The 18,312-nt window shown below is 40.1% G+C and overlaps 1 protein-coding gene across 1 annotated transcript in view; it reads right to left on the bottom strand.

The window, feature by feature from the left end:
* Positions 1-18,312, bottom strand: part of LOC126470816 (ly6/PLAUR domain-containing protein 6B-like) — a 386,004-nt gene that overhangs the window by 117,184 nt on the left and 250,508 nt on the right. The window contains exon 3 of the mRNA XM_050098828.1: positions 16,268-16,351. Coding sequence (XP_049954785.1) covers positions 16,268-16,351 — 84 coding nt within the window. The remainder of the gene's footprint in view (positions 1-16,267; positions 16,352-18,312) is intronic.

Here is an 18,312-nt window from a genome sequence, read left to right as displayed (position 1 = left end):
CCGTTTAACTCGTCCCAAAACACACACACACAGACACACACAACTTGCAAAGAAACCAGGCATTAAACCTTCAGAATGGCAAAGATTAATATTATCTGATGAAGATAAATCTTAAATTAACCTGGAAATAAATAAGTCCTATAATACAATGGAAAGTAAATAGTTTGGGAACTCATTTTCATGAATCAAAGCTTCTGCCACAGACAGGTACACATGTATAAGTGTACAAGCGCTACAATTTGTATTTGACGATAACTCTGTATCTCAAGGATAGATCTCTGACACGAAGGACGATGCACGTAATGGCAAAGCTAAAGGAGTGTAGGCAGCATTGGTCCATAATACACTGCTGACTATTAAAACTGCAGTACAAGGAAGGGCAGTAAATAACGAAATTATCCTTAAAATGCGTATACAGCGTAGTAGGGAGAATACACCTTCAAATTTGTAGATGATTTGGGGGTACTGCGACTGCGAAATTCAGTATATGGAATTGCCACCTCTGGCATCAACAATGGTTCTAACCCATGTGGGCGTCGAATCGAACTGATTTTGAATAGCAGATACGGATACATCATTCCATCTTTCAGTATCTGTGAAATGTGGAAAATAAGTTGAATATTCCCTAACGAAACAATTAAAAAAGCATAAAGAACCCCTATGCAAAAACGAGAGAATGACAGAGTCAGTAACTAGATGTAAGTGACACACTTTTACATAATAATAGTCACCAACTGTCAATAATTAGCTATGTGTTTTCACCGAATGAAGAAAGCTACAGGGTGACAATTATTGAACTATATAAAAAATAACGTAAATTAGTTACAAACTACGGCGTGCACGCACTTTATTCAAGATGTAAACGTCACTACAGATATTCGGATTTAGGTTATGACATGTTCGATATGCCTGCCATCCTTGGCGATGATACGGCGCAGACGAATAGCGAAATTCTGCATGACTCGCTGAAGTGTCGGAACATCGATGCTGTTGATGATCTCCTGAATGGCTGCTTTCAGCTTGGCAATGATTTTGGGATTATTGCTGCACATCTTGTCTTTGATATAGCAGTACAAAAATATGTCACGTCTGTTCAGATTCGGAGAATATGGCGGCCAATTGAGGCCCATGCCAGTGGCCTCTGGGTACCTCAGATACAGAATACGGTCCCCAAGTGCTCCTCCAGGACATCAAAAACTCTCCTGCTTCGATGGGGTCGAGCTCCGTCTTGCATGAACCACATTTTGTAGAAGTCAGCGTCACTTTGAATATGGGAATGAAATCATCTTCCAAAATCTTCACGTACCGTTTGGTATTCACCTTGCCATCAAGGAACATCGCATCGGTCATTCCGTGACTGGACATTGTACACAACACAGTCACCCGTTGAGGATGAAGAGATTTCTCGATCGCAAAATGCAGATTCTCACCCCCCCCCCCCCCCCCCCAATGCGCCAATTTTACTTACTGACGAACCCATCCAAACCAAAGTGGGCTTCGTCGCTAAACCCAATCATAATGCGTGTACTAATTCCCAATATGCCCCGCGGCCGATCATGCAGTTTGAACGTCCTAACGCAAACCGTTCAGAAGTTATGACGATTTTATTTCACATAGTTCAATAATTGTCACACTGTATATATGCATATGGAACGACATAACCCGTATTAGTGTTTGACACCACTGATTAATATAATTTTATAAAAAGATGAAACCATGAAATTACCTTATGACGTTTCTCTTTTGTTTCTAGCACAGACGATGTTCATTTGAACTACGTCGACTGTTCGTTTTCCTAACTAAAAAGTTAAAAAATTGCTTCCACTCTGCAATGAATCAGGAATAATTATTTGATTTGGTAACAGTATTAATCAAAAATGATAAAACACGAAACATTGACTTCACTAAAATAACGGTGATCTTGGAGATTCCAAAATGAGGAAAAACTGATTTAAGTGAGCCAAATATTTATGTCGTTGTAGTCAAACATTTCATCAATAGGGGGTAATATTATTTATTTTACTCCGTTGAGGATATATTTTAACACAGATGTTTATATTTATTTGAATTTAATTTTTTCTTTTAACTGAACCTTCCCATTCTGTGTTAAATATTAGGTCACATCATTGTATAGCTATTTTCTATTGTAATTAATTATTTTATAAATGCTGTTATTCTGTACTTCAGAAAACTGTTTTTATATGAAAATAAAAGTAAAGGAACTGTTTATTTTTGTAATTTAGATTGAGTGGTTATTACAGAGGCAGATATGTGGATGAATATCTCTTTTTTATACTAACACACCAGAAAAAAGATATCTTAGTTTTTGTTTTTTTGCGCTGAAATATAAAAAAATCAGTAGAATGCTTTGTGAAAAAGCTTTTTGTGTTCGTTCACTTTGTTGATGCATTTGGAAGGGGAGCGTCTAGGGTGATGGTGTGATTTTAGGGCTAATGAGGAGGTACGAGTTGTGGGTAACAGTTTGATAAGCTTACAAAGGAGGATGGAGGGGGTGAAAAGCGGGAGAAAAGGAAAGTCCCTGTGATTACACCTGCGCCTCAGGGAAGGAGAGAAACTGAAGCACACATTGTTTTTAAATAACGTCACCATGCTTTTGGCTGTTAGTAGTTTAAAATAACCACTAACAGGTGAAAGCATGATAACATCATTTAAAAAAATTATAGAAGCCGTAGGCTCTTATTACCAGAAAGTGATACAGACTTTTATTACAAAATTACTAGGCCAGAGATATTAGACAGTACTTGCTGTTCAAGGTTCGCATTATCCGCGTTAGGTGCAAAACCGTGACAGAATAATAGACAGGCATTTGGTGATGCAGGCATTCGGAGTACAAAGACAAAGTTATGTTTTTATTGATGAAAATTCCGTATTCGTCGTGCTATTGGAAAGGAACAATGAAATACTAAATTGTATACAGCCTTACCCTCTAGCAAATTTAGAGAGGAAGTGATGGCCTAAGTGTCGGTATATATTCGTGGATTACGGTGAGAGATGAGATCGTCCTATGAGGAATCCTTGCGTTTGACTTGAACAGAAACTTTTTTATATCTATTCAAAGGCACGCTAGCGAAGTAACTTGAGAGCTCTACAGAAGGAAATGAGTGTCAGTAACGAAATCACAGAATACAGAAACGCACCTCACTACGAAGAACCACAGGAAAATAGCTCACGAGGCATGTAGATCTATAGAGATCATTGAGTTCGTGCAGTCCTCTTACACCATTGCCCAAAGACAAATGAGTTGGCTGATGCTGTCTTGCCGCGAGACAAGTAGTCCAAAGTTGGTAAGCAGTAGTGAGACGGAACCCAATTTAAGAGCTACTCAAGAGCAGCAAACACGCCACTGTAGACTCTCGACGTATCCTTACATTTTAGGTACAAAGACACGAATCCTTTCCAAAATACACTGCCCTATTAGTTTCGCGAAACCAACAGCTGTTCAGCAGAGCCTCATCTGTACATTCAAGTAAGACATGTAAGTGTGCAGTAATTAGTACACTGATGCAAGAACTACAAGTGTCTCCTCTGTTTACATCGACGACATAAATCCAAAGTTAGAAGCATTTAACTAACATATAGAATACATACTTGAGTCTAGGAACAGCAAGTTTTGGTGCCGATCGGTTGCTCTCAGTTGGCGCTTTACAGTAGTCTGTGTTCGCAAGTTTTGGTTATTGTGAGTTTGTTTGTTTTAATGCAACTCTCACTTGGATACAGGAAAAGATATAGTTGCAATTCGTGCTCTGCAACAGTTGGTAGTAAAAGAAGCTTATATCGCCAAGATATAGGCACGAAGTCAATATATTCGTAAAAATGAGTCGAGAAGCTAAGAAACAGAAGTTTTTATTTAACCTGAAAATCCACAACACATTACATTTAAAGATCATTTTCCCTGACTTTTAATCTTGAATGTCTCAAACTTCGCTGTCCCAGAAAATTACGGTAGAAAACGATGTTGTCACAACGTCCTTCTGCTCTCATACCAGTTATTAAGCTTATCGTGCGTGTATTTTATACCAAATTTAACCAAAATCGAAACTGACGCAATGAAAATATTATTTATTTGAACAATCTGACACAGAACGTCTCATTTGCTGTGTGTGCAATATAAGTGTCTCATTTATGATACATATTGTGCAAAGAAACATACTGTCACGTACTTTGTTATGGCTCTAACCATTATAAAAATCAACTTTGACAATTTGCTTTGACTCACCGCCATTAGCAGTGGACATTTTAAATTGCTTTTTATTTATCAGCAGAAACACTAATGGGAACTAGACAGCACAAGCAGTTATTATTCTAAACTCATACGGTGGTACGGTACTAAAGTAGCCCTAATAACCAGTAATCCTGAATTCCTGCAACACAGTTTGTACCGTACTGGCAATTTCTTCATCTGAAACATCTTTAGCAAGAAAATTTCCTACGTCACCGTTTCCTACGTCATAGTGAGACTATCCACTGTACAAAAAGTTGCCCGATTTCAAAATATTTCATACACTGACAAAAACTACATAGATGCATCTATTTTATGATCTTGCTCCAATAAAAGAGTCATTAAGCAAACTAGTTAATATCGCTAACCCGTCAGCTGTTCCTAATTCTCCACTCCAATGAAACGCATTGATAAATATTTCTGCATCTACAGGAGTGTGAAATGTCGTTATAACAGTCTTTGTGCCGGCCGAAGTGGCCGCGCGGTTCTGGCGCTGCAGTCTGGAACCGCGAGACCGCTACGGTCGCAGGTTCGAATCCTGCCTCGGGCATGGATGTGTGTGATGTCTTTAGGTTAGTTAGGTTTAACTAGTTCTAAGTTCTAGGGGACTAATGACCTCAGCAGTTGAGTCCCATAGTGCTCAGAGCCATTTGAACCATTTGAACAGTCTTTGTGTTATTGGAAGATCCAATCGGCTGGAAGGAATGTTACATAAAAACACAAAGCAGTTGGATACGAACGTCTCGAGAGAATTATCGACATATAGCTCCGCTACTCCAAGATAAAATTCAGCTCCAGGATAATGGGGGAAACCTGCATTTACGACATTTGTGCAGCCATCGGCGATAAACACAGGATTCAAGCCAATCTATCTGGTAGTCCTCTGCAGTGAGAGATGTGTATTATCAGACAGTTAAGATAATAAGAGATGGAATACTTTTCTAATGAAAAATTACTCTAGCTTAGGGAGAAAATAAACTTACCTTAATTTTTAATTGTGGGATATATTTTCGAAGTCTTTTTTTGTTATAAAATCCTTTATTCCCTTTAGCTGTAACTCCTTAAAACTGCACGATGTGCCGCACTTCGATGCATTGCGATGTGAATACTGTGAAAGCATACAAGAGATTAAGAACTTCAGCAGTTAACTTACAATTTTAAATTTCCCGTGGAATGAACCGAACAACTCCTTGCTCAAGAATTCCCCATAAATGAAAAAAGCTGGTCAAATTCGCTATTATCTATCTGCGGATTTGTCAGACAAGCCCGTACATGTACAAAGTGTGTACTTGAAGCAGACGCTTTTCGAGCAATTTGAAATTTCTATTTTGACACTAACAGGAATGGCTACAAACGCAGATAAAGTGTTTCTACCATTAACTGTGTTTAAAGAAGAAGAAGAAAACACGTCACTCGTCCAGGGAATGGTTTAAAATGATAGAGAAATACAGATATACACATGAAAACCTATTAATGAAAATGTTACACTCAGAAACTGATGATTACATCAACTTTTTGAGGATGGACAGGGAAACTTTTGATAACCTGATTAGTTACTTCGTCTTCACACTGGAATACACAAATAGGGTACTAGTTGGCGAAAATTTATTCTCATCCTGTAATGACAGTTTATTAAAATACCATAACGTTGGGACATATAGTCCACATCACCCATGGAAGAACCAGATAACTTCCATTTTGTTTTTATTTCATTGCACTCCCGCTTGCATGTTATGCGTAGATTACTGATTCTGTTCATACCTTTACCTGCGTAATATATATGACTGAGAAACCTCTACAATACCATTTTGTTAACTGCCAGTGCTATTTTGTTTTTATCCTTGATCGTAGTGCCTTAGTTGTCGAAACTCACGATACAGTGAGATAACTTGCAATAAAACTATTTATCTCTAAACATAGGCAGCAAAACGTTGACACAAACTGTATCTGCCATCTTGTCAAGGTTTCTGTCAGTCAAAGTGTCTCGCAAACACGTCAAATGCGGTCTATGCTAGAGAAGCATGTTGAACAACACCGCACACGGTCAAATGTTTGACAAACATAGTAAAGTTAGGCGAATTGTTTGACGTGTACTGGGGCGTAAAGGCTAATGTAAGTTTCACTGCCCGCCAAGAGGAAGCGCTACGAGTAGCAGACTTGAGATCAGCTGAGCGCAACTGATCGGCTCACCCAATGGCCACTATGATTTGCTGTCCCTAGAGATTAGATTAGATTAGTACGTGTTCCATAGATCATAAATACGACACTTCGTAATGATGTGGAATGTCTCAGGTTGATAAAAGGTGTCTACACAAGATATTACATTACACAAAATATTACATGACACTTAATTTTTTTGTGGAGGTGGGGAAATTACCCACATACTATATCAAAAAATTCATCTAATGAATAGAAGGAGTTGCCATTCAGAAATTCTTTTAATTTCCTTTTATATGCTATATGGCTATCTGTCAGACTTTTGATGCTATTAGGTAAGTGACTAAAGACTTTTGTGGCAGCATAATTTACCCCCTTCTGAACCAAAGTTAGATTTAACCTTGAGTAGTGAAGATCATCCTTTCTCCTAGTGTTGTAGCCATGTACACTGCTATTACTTTTGAATTCGTTCGGATTGTTAATAACAAATTTCATAAGTGAATATATATATATATACACTCCTGGAAATGGAAAAAAGAACACATTGACACCGGTGTGTCAGACCCACCATACTTGCTCCGGACACTGCGAGAGGGCTGTACAAGCAATGATCACACGCATGGCATAGCGGACACACCAGGAACCGCGGTGTTGGCCGTCGAATGGCGCTAGCTGCGCAGCATTTGTGCACCGCCGCCGTCAGTGTCAGCCAGTTTGCCGTGGCATACGGAGCTCCATCGCAGTCTTTAACACTGGTAGCATGCAGCGACAGCGTGGACGTGAACCGTATGTGCAGTTGACGGACTTTGAGCGAGGGCGTATAGTGGGCATGCGGGAGGCCGGGTGGACGTACCGCCGAACTGCTCAACACGTGGGGCATGAGGTCTCCACAGTACATCGATGTTGTCGCCAGTGGTCGGCGGAAGGTGCACGTGCCCGTCGACATGGGACCGGACCGCAGCGACGCACGGATGCACGCCAAGACCGTAGGATCCTACGTAGTGCCGTCGGGGACCGCACCGCCACTTCCCAGCAAATTAGGGACACTGTTGCTCCTGGGGTATCGGCGAGAACCATTCGCAACCGTCTCTATGAAGCTGGGCTACGGTCCCGCACACCGTTAGGCCGTCTTCCGCTCACGCCCCAACATCGTGCAGCCCGCCTCCAGTGGTGTCGCGACAGGCGTGAATGGAGGGACGAATGGAGACGTGTCGTCTTCAGCGATGAGAGTCGCTTCTGCCTTGGTGCCAATGATGGTCGTATGCGTGTTTGGCGCCGTGCAGGTGAGCGCCACAATCAGGACTGCATACGACCGAGGCACACAGGGCCAACACCCGGCATCATGGTGTGGGGAGCGATCTCCTACACTGGCCGTACACCACTGGTGATCGTCGAGGGGACACTGAATAGTGCACAGTACATCCAAACCGTCATCGAACCCATCGTTCTACCATTCCTAGACCGGCAAGGGAACTTGCTGTTCCAACAGGACAATGCACGTCCGCATGTATCCCGTGCCACCCAAAGTGCTCTAAAAGGTGTAAGTCAACTACCCTGGCCAGCAAGATCTCCGGATCTGTCCCCCATTGAGCATGTTTGGGACTGGATGAAGCGTCGTCTCACGCGGTCTGCACGTCCAGCACGAACGCTGGTCCAACTGAGGCGCCAGGTGGAAATGGCATGGCAAGCCGTTCCACAGGACTACATCCAGCATCTCTACGATCGTCTCCATGGGAGAATAGCAGCGTGCATTGCTGCGAAAGGTGGATATACACTGTACTAGTGCCGACATTGTGCATGCTCTGTTGCCTGTGTCTATATGCCTGTGGTTCTGTCAGTGTGATCATGTGATGTATCTGACCCCAGGAATGTGTCAATAAAGTTTCCCCTTCCTGGGACAATGAATTCACGGTGTTCTTATTTCAATTTCCAGGAGTGTATATATATATACATATATATATATATATCTATATATACTATGACGTCAGAGTGAAGATCCCCAGCTCTTTAAATAAGTGTCTGCAGGATGATCTTGGATGAGCTCCAGCAATCTTTCTGATTACAGGCGTTTGTGCAATGAACACTCTTTTACTCAATGATGAATTACCCGAGAATATGATGTCATACGAAAGCAGAGAATGAAAGTAGGCGTTGTAGGCTAATTTACTGGGATGTATATCGCCAAAATTTGCAATGATCCTAATAGCATAAGTAGCTGAACTCACGCGTTTCAGCAGATCTTCAGTGTGTTTTTTCCAGTTCAGCCCTTCATCAATGGATACAAGTAGAAATTTTGAATATTCTACCTTAACTGCCGATTTATGATCGAAGCCTATATTTATTAATGGTGTCATTCCATTTACTGCGTGGAACTGTATATACTGTGTTCTGTCAAAGTTTAATGAGAGCCCATTTGCAGAGAACCACTTAATGATTTTCTGAAAAACATTGTTTACAATTTCATCAGTTAATTCTTGTCTGTTGGGTGTGATAGCTAGTCTTGTATCACCGGCAGAAAGTACCAGCTCTGCATCTTCGTGAATATAGAATGGCAAGTCATTACTATATATTAAGAACAGCAGAGGACCCAAGACCGAACCTTGCGGCATTCCATTCTTGATTGTTCCCCAGTTTGAAAAATCATCAGTTTTTTGCATATTATGTGAACTGCTTATTTCAACTTTCTGCACTCTTCCAGTTAGGTATGAATTAAACCATCTGAGCGCTGTCCCATTCATACCATAGTACTTGAGCTTATCTAGAAGCATTCCATGATTTACACCATCAAAACCTTTGAGAGATCGCAAAAAATCCCAACGGGTGACTTCCGATTGCTCAGAGCATTTAATGTTTCATAAGTGAAAGTATATATAGCATTTTCCGTTGAAAAACATTTGTGGAAACCAAACTGACTTTTTGTTAAAACTTTATTTTTACAAAGGTTTGAAGCTACTGTACAATACATTACTTTTTCAAGAATTTTGGATAAGGCAGTCGGAAGAGACACTGGGCGGTAGTTGTTGACATCAGACGTATTCCCTTTTTTATGCAGTGGTTTAAAAATGGCATACTTCATTCTATCTGGGAAAATGCCCTGCTTCAGAGAGCTATTACATATGTGGCTAAGAAACCCACATACATCTTGGGAACAAGCTTTTATTATCCTGCTGGAAATGCCATCAATTCCATATGAACTTTTGTTTTTGAGAGAGTTTATTATCTTCCTAATTTCAGAAGCAGAGTTGGGTGGAATTTCAATTGCATCAAATTGTGTGGGTAAGGCCTCTTCCATTAACTGCCCTGCTTCTCCTAATGACATTTAGGTCCTACTTTCTCAACAACATTTAAAAAATGATTATTCAAAATGTTTTAGACATCAGGCTTGTTGTTTGTCAAGTATCCATTCGCTTTGATGGTAATGCCGTTATCCTGTACTCTGGGTCGCCCTGTCTCCCTTGTAATAATATTCCAAATTGTTTTGATTTTGTTATCAGAGGTATTAATCGCAGACATTATGCAAATGCTTCTGGACTTTTTAATAACCTTTCTTAATGTAGCGCAATAGTTATTATAATATTTGGCTGTTTCTAGGTCATTACTCTTTCTTGTTGTTAGATACAGTTCCCTTTTGTGGTTACAAGACATTTTTATTCCTTTAGTAAGCCAAGGGTTTTTTGCATGATTTCTTATAATTTGATTTAAGTACTTTCTTGGGGAAACAGTTTTCAAATTCTTTTACAAGTGTATCATGAAATAAGTTATATTTGAAATTAGCATCGGGTTCATTGTACACCTCATTCCAGTCTAACTGCTGAGGATTTTATCTGAAATTTCTAGTGATTGAGTCACTAATTGAAAGCACAACTTTGGAGGGTAGTTTTGAATTTCTGAATGGAGCTATGTCATATACTATAACTGGCTGAGTACCATGATCAGAAAGGCCATTCTCAACACGACAAGAACTTATGTTTTTAAACTTATCTTGGTCTATAAAAGTGTTATCTATCAATGTGCTGCTGTCCTTTACTACCCGAGTAGGAAAATAATTGATAGATGTCAAACTGAAAGAACCGAGCAAGACTTCCAGATCATTCTTTCTATTACACTCTTTCAGTGAATCTACATGGAGGTCCCCACAAATAATAATTTGTTTTGCCCTATCTGACAGATAGCACAACAAGGCATCCAAGTTTTCCAGGAACAAATGAAAGTATCTTGAACGGGACCTATATACTGTTACAATTATAAAAGAGCCCTCCTTCAGTTTAAGTTGACAGGCACATGCTTCTATATGTTGCTCTAGACAAAACTTTTTTTATCTAAGCTTTTTACACAGTGATAACTTTTGAAATATATGGAAACTCCTCCTCTCACCTTATTCTCTCTACTCATATGTGCAGCTAGTTTATAACCACTGATATTTACCTTTTCCATATCAGACACAATGTGATGCTCAGACAGGCATAGTATATCTATTACGTTATCATATTCAATGTCATCTAAACAAACCAGGAGCTCATCTACTTTATTCTTCAATCCCGGAACTTTATGGTGAAAAATGGTAACATTATTTTTTACTTTACTTTTGTGAGAATCTACTTTTTTCTTAAATCCACCAATATTTTGGTTAAATATGGTATAATTATTATTTACTTCACTGTTGTGAGAATCTTGTGAGTTTTCGACCTCTTTAGCACCTGCCTGCCGTAACTTCTCATTGGACACCGTTATTGGTCTAAAAAAGAGGTACATTCGTGCTCAAAAGTATCCGAACTACCTGATTGCATTTCGCCTGATTTGCATACAACCCCCATAACGAAGCTGTCTAGCAGGTCCTCTAATCGCTCCTCGGTACAGTCGTTTGACTATTGAAAATGGTTCTAACTAATCACCACTAGAAAACAAATATCAGGGAACACCTTATCACAGATAAGACTGACTTAAGGCTTGTAAGCTCACATTTATTACATTAAATGACATACCTGAAATGTTACCACTCTCATTATTACGTCAGATAGGTAATGCACGTACTAAGTTTGTCGTATTCACGATTTCCTCTTCAAAGTAACATATCGTACTTATTATTTAACACAAAATGACATTAAAAATTTAAGTTATTCACGAGATGCTAGTTGAGAATGTGTATGAACTTCGAATGAAACGACGAACTGTCTCGTTCTGCGTATGGATTCAAACCCAGGTCATGCAGATTAAGCAAAGATTTCGGGACTGACGGAAACTAACAGTCATTCCTGACTATGCGTACAGAGAGTGATATACCTAGGTTTTAGATGGTATCAGTTAGGAAATATCAACTTTAAATTACGTAACGTAAACGTTTTTTACGGACGCGAATTCCTACCCAACATCTATTGTCCCTGTTAACGAACTAAGAGAGATGTTAAATATTGCTTCTTCACAAGTAACTTACTTTAAATGCAATGAAGTAAAGCATTGTGTCTGACAGAGATTCGAACCCAGAACGTAATCCGATTGTTATCGAAGCACAATCAGCTGTGACATATCGGATTTTATCGGCAGTAGCAAGATGTTTTAACTGAAATGACGAGACGAAACTTTTTTTTTTCCTTCATAGGACTCCAACCCGGCACCTATCTCTGTTATATCCTAGAGGAAACGAACGTTAAATATATGTTTGTTACACCAGCAGCGACATGTGAGCATGTTTGAACTAGAAGTAATATGACGAAGAGTTCAGTGCTGACTGGGAATAGAGCCCCACACATATCGTTGTTGACTACACGCAAAGAGACGTCAGCTACCGAATTTTTCTCCACCAGCATCTCGGAATGACATCTTGAACTTGCAGTGATCTCGCAAATAGTTCTGTGTCTCACTGGGAGTCAAAAACGTCAAATATCGTTAGTGTTGACAAAGAATGAAAGTACATTAAAAATCGAAATTATTATCCACCAGCAGATAGGTGTTCTCATCCTAGATCTTGATAATACATAATGAAATCTTTAGTGCCGGGCCAGGATTCGAACCCATTCACGCGCAATATTTGGAGATGTTGAGGAATCTTCAGTTTTGCCTTAAGGGTGGTCTGAGTTGCATTCCCAGTTCAGAACCAATTTTGTCGACATACAGAAGCTCAAATAAAATGTGGAATAAGTGTCCTGTGACCCTACATAGCGTTTGTTTCGTCACTAGGAATAAATAACTAGTATAAGAAAGGTTACTGGTGATAGCGTTTCTATATGTCGCCACTCCTGAGTTTATTATGTTCAACCTAATGTCTCCTTGGTAGGGAAGGAATATCTTGTTGGAGTCCTATGAAGGAAAAAAAAATAATGTTTGGTCTCGTCATTTCAGTTAAAACATCTTGCTACTGCCGATAAAATCCGATATGTCACAGCTGATTGTGCTTCGATAACAATCGGATTACGTTCTGGGTTCGAATCTCTGTCAGACACAATGCTTTACTTCACTGCATTTCAAGTAAATTACTTGTGAAGAAGCAATATTTAACATCTCTCTTAGTTCTTTAACAGGGACAATAGATGTTGGGTAAGAATTCGCGTCCGTAAAAAATGTTTACGTTATGTAATTTAAAGTTGATATTTCCTAACTGATACTGTCTAAAACCTAGGTATATCACTCTCTGTACGCATAGTCAGGAATGGCTGTTAGTTTCCGTCAGTCCCGAAATCTTTGCTTAATCTGCATGACCTGGGTTTGAATCCATACGCAGAACGAGACAGTTCGTCGTGTCATTCGAAGTTCATACATATTCTCAACTAGCATCTCGTGAATAACTTAAATTTTTAATGTCATTTTGTGTTAAATAATAAGTACGGTATGTTACTTTGAAGAGGAAATCGTGAATACGACAAACTTAGTACGTGCATTACCTATCTGACGTAATAATGAGAGTGGTAACATTACAGGTATGTCATTTATTGTAATAAATGTGAGCTTACAAGCCTTAAGTCAGTCTTATCTGTGATAAGGTGTTCCCTGATATTTGTTTTCTAGTGGTGATTAGTTAGAACCATTTTCAATAGTCAAACGACTGTACCGAGGAGCGATTAGAGGACCTGCTAGACAGCTTCGTTATGGGGGTTGTATGCAAATCAGGCGAAAAGCAATTCAGGTCGTTCGGATACTTTTGAGCACGACTGTACATCCATGAGTACTAGTGTCCTCCCTTATGGATTTCGCTAACAACCCTGCCAGTTTACCGTTCCCTTTCCTATTGAAACTCCATATTTACCCTCCTGACAGAGCGGTTCAACTGGTTCTGATCACGCAGCATGTAAGCAGGCACCAGCCCAACATTGGTATGGGTCATTGCAGAGGCTATTTTCACCAGGTCACATTCAATAGTGTAGCCCTGATCCCTATCAATACTGTTTCCCACTCCAAAAACTATCATCAAATGATCCTGCTTTGAGAAACCCTTCTACAAGGAACCTATATCCTCTACCACCTGGCTAAGACATGCACTTGGCTTGAAAAAGTTTGTGACCTAATTTTTCCTGCAAAATCTGGCTCACACCTCTTCCGTGGCTGCTGCCTAGCAACAGAACTTACTTTCTACTTTTTTTGAATCAGTTGGTTTCCCAGTGAGATTCTGTTGCATCTTAACTACATCAACTTCCACTGGAGCCTCTTCCTTACTTAACTGTGGTGGAAGGCAAATCTATTGGTTGTGCCAATTGGCAAACTGTCAGACACTGTTCTCTTTCTGTGGCCCCTGTTCCCAGCTACCACTTCCCACCGCTGTTTACCTTCCTCCCCCCTTAACCTCTTCGGTTCCTCCCTCGCTTTGTCCAAATCAGCCTGAATGGCTCTAATTTTCTCCTCCTATTTAGCTATAACCCTATCTCTTGAGCAAACCCTGCAAAAGAATGCAAGAGTCTCGTTTGCTTCCCCAATCCCCATGCCGCTACAATTTCCCCAATGAAACCACCTCTCACAACAAGTGCACAAAACCCCTGAACTAACTTTCCTACTGCAGCTCACACATTAGTATCCATGGTAGTTCGGAAATTAGTTAAGAGATTTACAAAGTGATAATGATAATATATTAAATACAGATGCAAAAGGACACTAAATATGTTTTGGAAACTAATATGTAAGTAAACTGTTAGCAAATGCACTTAAATTTGTGGTATAACGCTAAATATGCACGTTCAAAAATTAGGTCTAAACAGCCGAATGTAACCAAAACGAACTTTTTGCGAGTGCTGGAAGAGTACGCAAATAAAAGAAAAACCTTTAATTGCAAGCTTGAAGAGCACACTAATGAACGTATTTAATCAGTTAATCTATATCAAATGCACTTAAGATTGCGGTATAACGCTAAGTATGCACACTCGGAAAGTAAGGCAAAGCCGCGAAATGTAAAGAAAACGAACTTTTCGCGATTACTGGAACACTACGCAAATAAAAGAAAAACTTTTAATGGTGGGCTTGAAGAGTACACTAAAGAACGTATTTAATTAGTTAAAAGTGTTCCACTATAATTAATTACGACCTAAATTATTTATCTTTCACGAGAGCTCTGTCTCCGTACGTGCGGCCTCGTGCAGGGCTACCAACACCCACCTTTGTTGTATGGTCGAGCGACACCCACGGCTTGCTCATCCTAGATGATCGTTGCTGCACGGAATAATTGTTAAGGCACCGACGACTTCAGAGATTGTCTTCTCGAAGTTTTGTTTTGCAGTACATTCTGCAATCTTTTCCTTAGGAGTCGTCTGTTTCGGTTTCCAGGATGTTATTTTTCTTACTGCTTCCGGTTTCTCTTAATCCTGAGCCACCACTTGCCGACACAAGTCATTATATAGGTGACGTAATGTGACGAAGATGGAAGAACTAGTTGAAATCTCGAGATTTCATAGAAATTTGATGCAATAAGGGCACGTAGTATGTTTTTTCGCAGACCCCATCGTGAAAGGCTCAGTACCCTTACTTTAACTCTCATTTCTATCCCATCGAAGGAGGAAGATGTACTGCTAGCAAGGACAATGGATATCGTAGGTTTAGCCGGCTCCTCCATAAAAGGCCGTTACTACTACACGTGAGAGCTGGCCACTAACTTTGACTGCCTGCGAAACCAGACGCATGGCGATAGAACAGGCCGCAGAGTAGACGGAGGTCAAATCTCTCCGGGAAGCCACTTCAAGCAGATCATCGGTAGCTGCGCTATGCCATCCTCTCCTGAAACCCCACTGCCACTGGACTCTTGAGTATGACATCGCCCCGCTCCGTTGGCCTCTGCCAAATTTGTCATCTCTCCCTGCTGTACAGTCGCAGGACTCTGTCAGTAGTGCTCGACTACAGGTGCTAGACTCAGAAGTATTTCCGTTCGATATCTGTGCTACGAGGCCTAGGTTGTGTGGAACACTAATGAAACTTACGTTGTTATAAAGTGTCGCTGATTGCATCCTGTGATATCTTCTGAACTTCTGGAACTTATAGTTTCAGTTTTTTCTTTTTATTTTCTTGTGGACTTTAATCTTTTTAGAGTTCGAGGATCTAGCTATTTAAGCTGTATTTTGTTTGATGGCCAGCGAGTGCTGTAACTGTAAAAGAGCTACGAATTACAACATAAAGACAAAAAGACAGAATCCTGGTCACACGACTAGTTTAGTTTTGAAAGGCAGTCACCTAACGACAATAATAAATCATGCCGAAAGATGACTTCTATAAACTTCTGTTTTATGTGACCTCGGCAGTATGCTTTGCGGAACGCTGCGCAATATCACCAAACCAGTGACATGTGGTGTGACAAGGCTGTAGCTGGTATGTGCATCGAAATGTTCACGCTGCGATGAAACTGGAGGTTTTGGGCGGACTAAAGCTGTCGCCTGTGGTGAATTGCTGCGGGCATGTACTTACCGTGCGGACAGGGCCGGTCGATGGCGTACTGGTTGCAGATCAGGTTGTCCGACACGTTCACGCACGTGTAGCACGTCACGCCCGCTGGGAACACAAGACAGAGACAACATCGCCTTATTCACTCCGCTCTACAGCTGCCGAGGATTACAAAACATTTATCACGGCACTGTGTCAAATGCTCATGTACTGTGTGTACGCTTGTGATTTCGTGCGTGTGTGTGTGTGTGTGTGTGTGTGTGTGTGTGTGTGTGTGTGTGTGTGTGTGTCTGTGTGTGTGTGTGTGTGTCAGAGTGTGAGTGTGTTTGTGTTGGCATGGAAATTTATTCATGTCTGCTGAAGTGGACTACATACGACCATTATCTTCAGATACATATATGGCACTACTTACCTGAAACATGGAATTACATTAAAACTAGAGAGAATACTATAAAAAAGGAAGTTAAAATAAGTGCGTAATACGTTGAAAGACTGCAGTTTGGATAAAAGAACTTGTGCAATGCCTAAGAGTCTTATAATACACAAATATCACAATTTCTGGAGAAAGCTTGCAGTGTTTGTTATTTTGTAGACTCTGAGTTGGCAACATTTATGTTGTTGTTATAACCAATTCTATTTGAAATGAATGACATTGTAAAATCTGACAAAAATAATAGCTCTTTTGGAGTTGATGTTATCTCTGATAGACTACAAAAGACTTGGTTGCAAATGCTAACTACGGCGAGATTTCAGTATTACATCTTAGCGATAATTAAGGGTGCCAAAGAGGATAGGTCTCAGTGTCCAGTCCATACGTTTTGCAGACCTGTAGACTTAATGCTTTACGATTAAAACAAAGAGAGACTGCCGTCTGTGTGACAATATTGGCTTGACGGTTCTTCTGACACATGATCAGTATACGAAGTCGTTATGTTGAAACTACGTAGCCGGTAAATGGTGTCTTGCTCAAGCATGGAAACTTCTAGTTTCGACTGTATTTGGTATTAGAATTCAAGTCGATAATAGTCAGTCTGGTGCAGTACATCAGTAAACTGATTGTGGTGTCACATAGTATTGGCTAAATAAAAGTCATTCAGACGTATAGTGATTTAGCAGATACATGTCACTAAGAGGATTATTAGGACTCCGTACTCGACTTCAAACATCTTGACTTGTTAAGAAATCTGTAAAGGAAGGCCATCTATGATAAAATACAGCCAGAGATGATAAAAAGGGCGTCACAGTGTAGCTCACCTAGCCTTGCAAACAGCTACACGACGCAGAATATCAACCATCTTACTCACAGTAGTGGTGGCGTTCTATATAAGTAAGTCCATGTTTCGTTAGCAATAAACTACCCTCATGAGAGAAGGCGGAGGACGGACGACACTATTGATGCAGATATACTCAACAGCACCAAGTTTTGTTCTCTCAGTGATCGTGATTTAATTAATAGCCTTAAAATCGACATTGCAATTTCTGGAAAGAGTATGCGTTACAAGCCCTCAATAGCAAACATCATATCAAAATGCTATTGAGAAGGAATGATAGTGTAGGTATTTATCAGAATTAGTGAGTGTACAGGCCATAGCTTTGTACGAGTAGTTCTCTGACTGCTATAAATTGTAAGGACAAGGTCCTCCCACCTTTTGTTCTGCCGTAAACTAGTGGTACCGGAAGTATTCTTTTTATATTCGACATTATTCTTTCTTACGGAGGTTAGGTGGGGTAAAAAAAATCATATAAAGCGAGGGTACTATTCAAATTACGTTCCCATTATGCACTGAAGACTTAAGGCTAAATTACTGAGACTGCAACTTATTTCTGGAGTATCGACACTTAAAATAAGTGTGTGTTATAGGGAGAGTTTCTGGCAGCAATCGAATGAGAAGGGATAAGCGGTCAGCTGACAATAGAATCTTAGGAACATTTATATCAAGCCCCAATTATGCCAGCAAGGATCAATACGGAAGTGGGACACCAAATATTGATTACATCAAGACGTCATGTCATACTGAACAAAATTTAGCGAAAGCGATTGTAGGGGGAAAACTGCATTCTATTGATCC

This window comes from Schistocerca serialis, chromosome 3, assembly GCF_023864345.2.
Source record: "Schistocerca serialis cubense isolate TAMUIC-IGC-003099 chromosome 3, iqSchSeri2.2, whole genome shotgun sequence".
Lineage (NCBI taxonomy): Eukaryota > Metazoa > Arthropoda > Insecta > Orthoptera > Acrididae > Schistocerca > Schistocerca serialis.
This window is presented reverse-complemented; position numbering and strand designations above follow the sequence as displayed.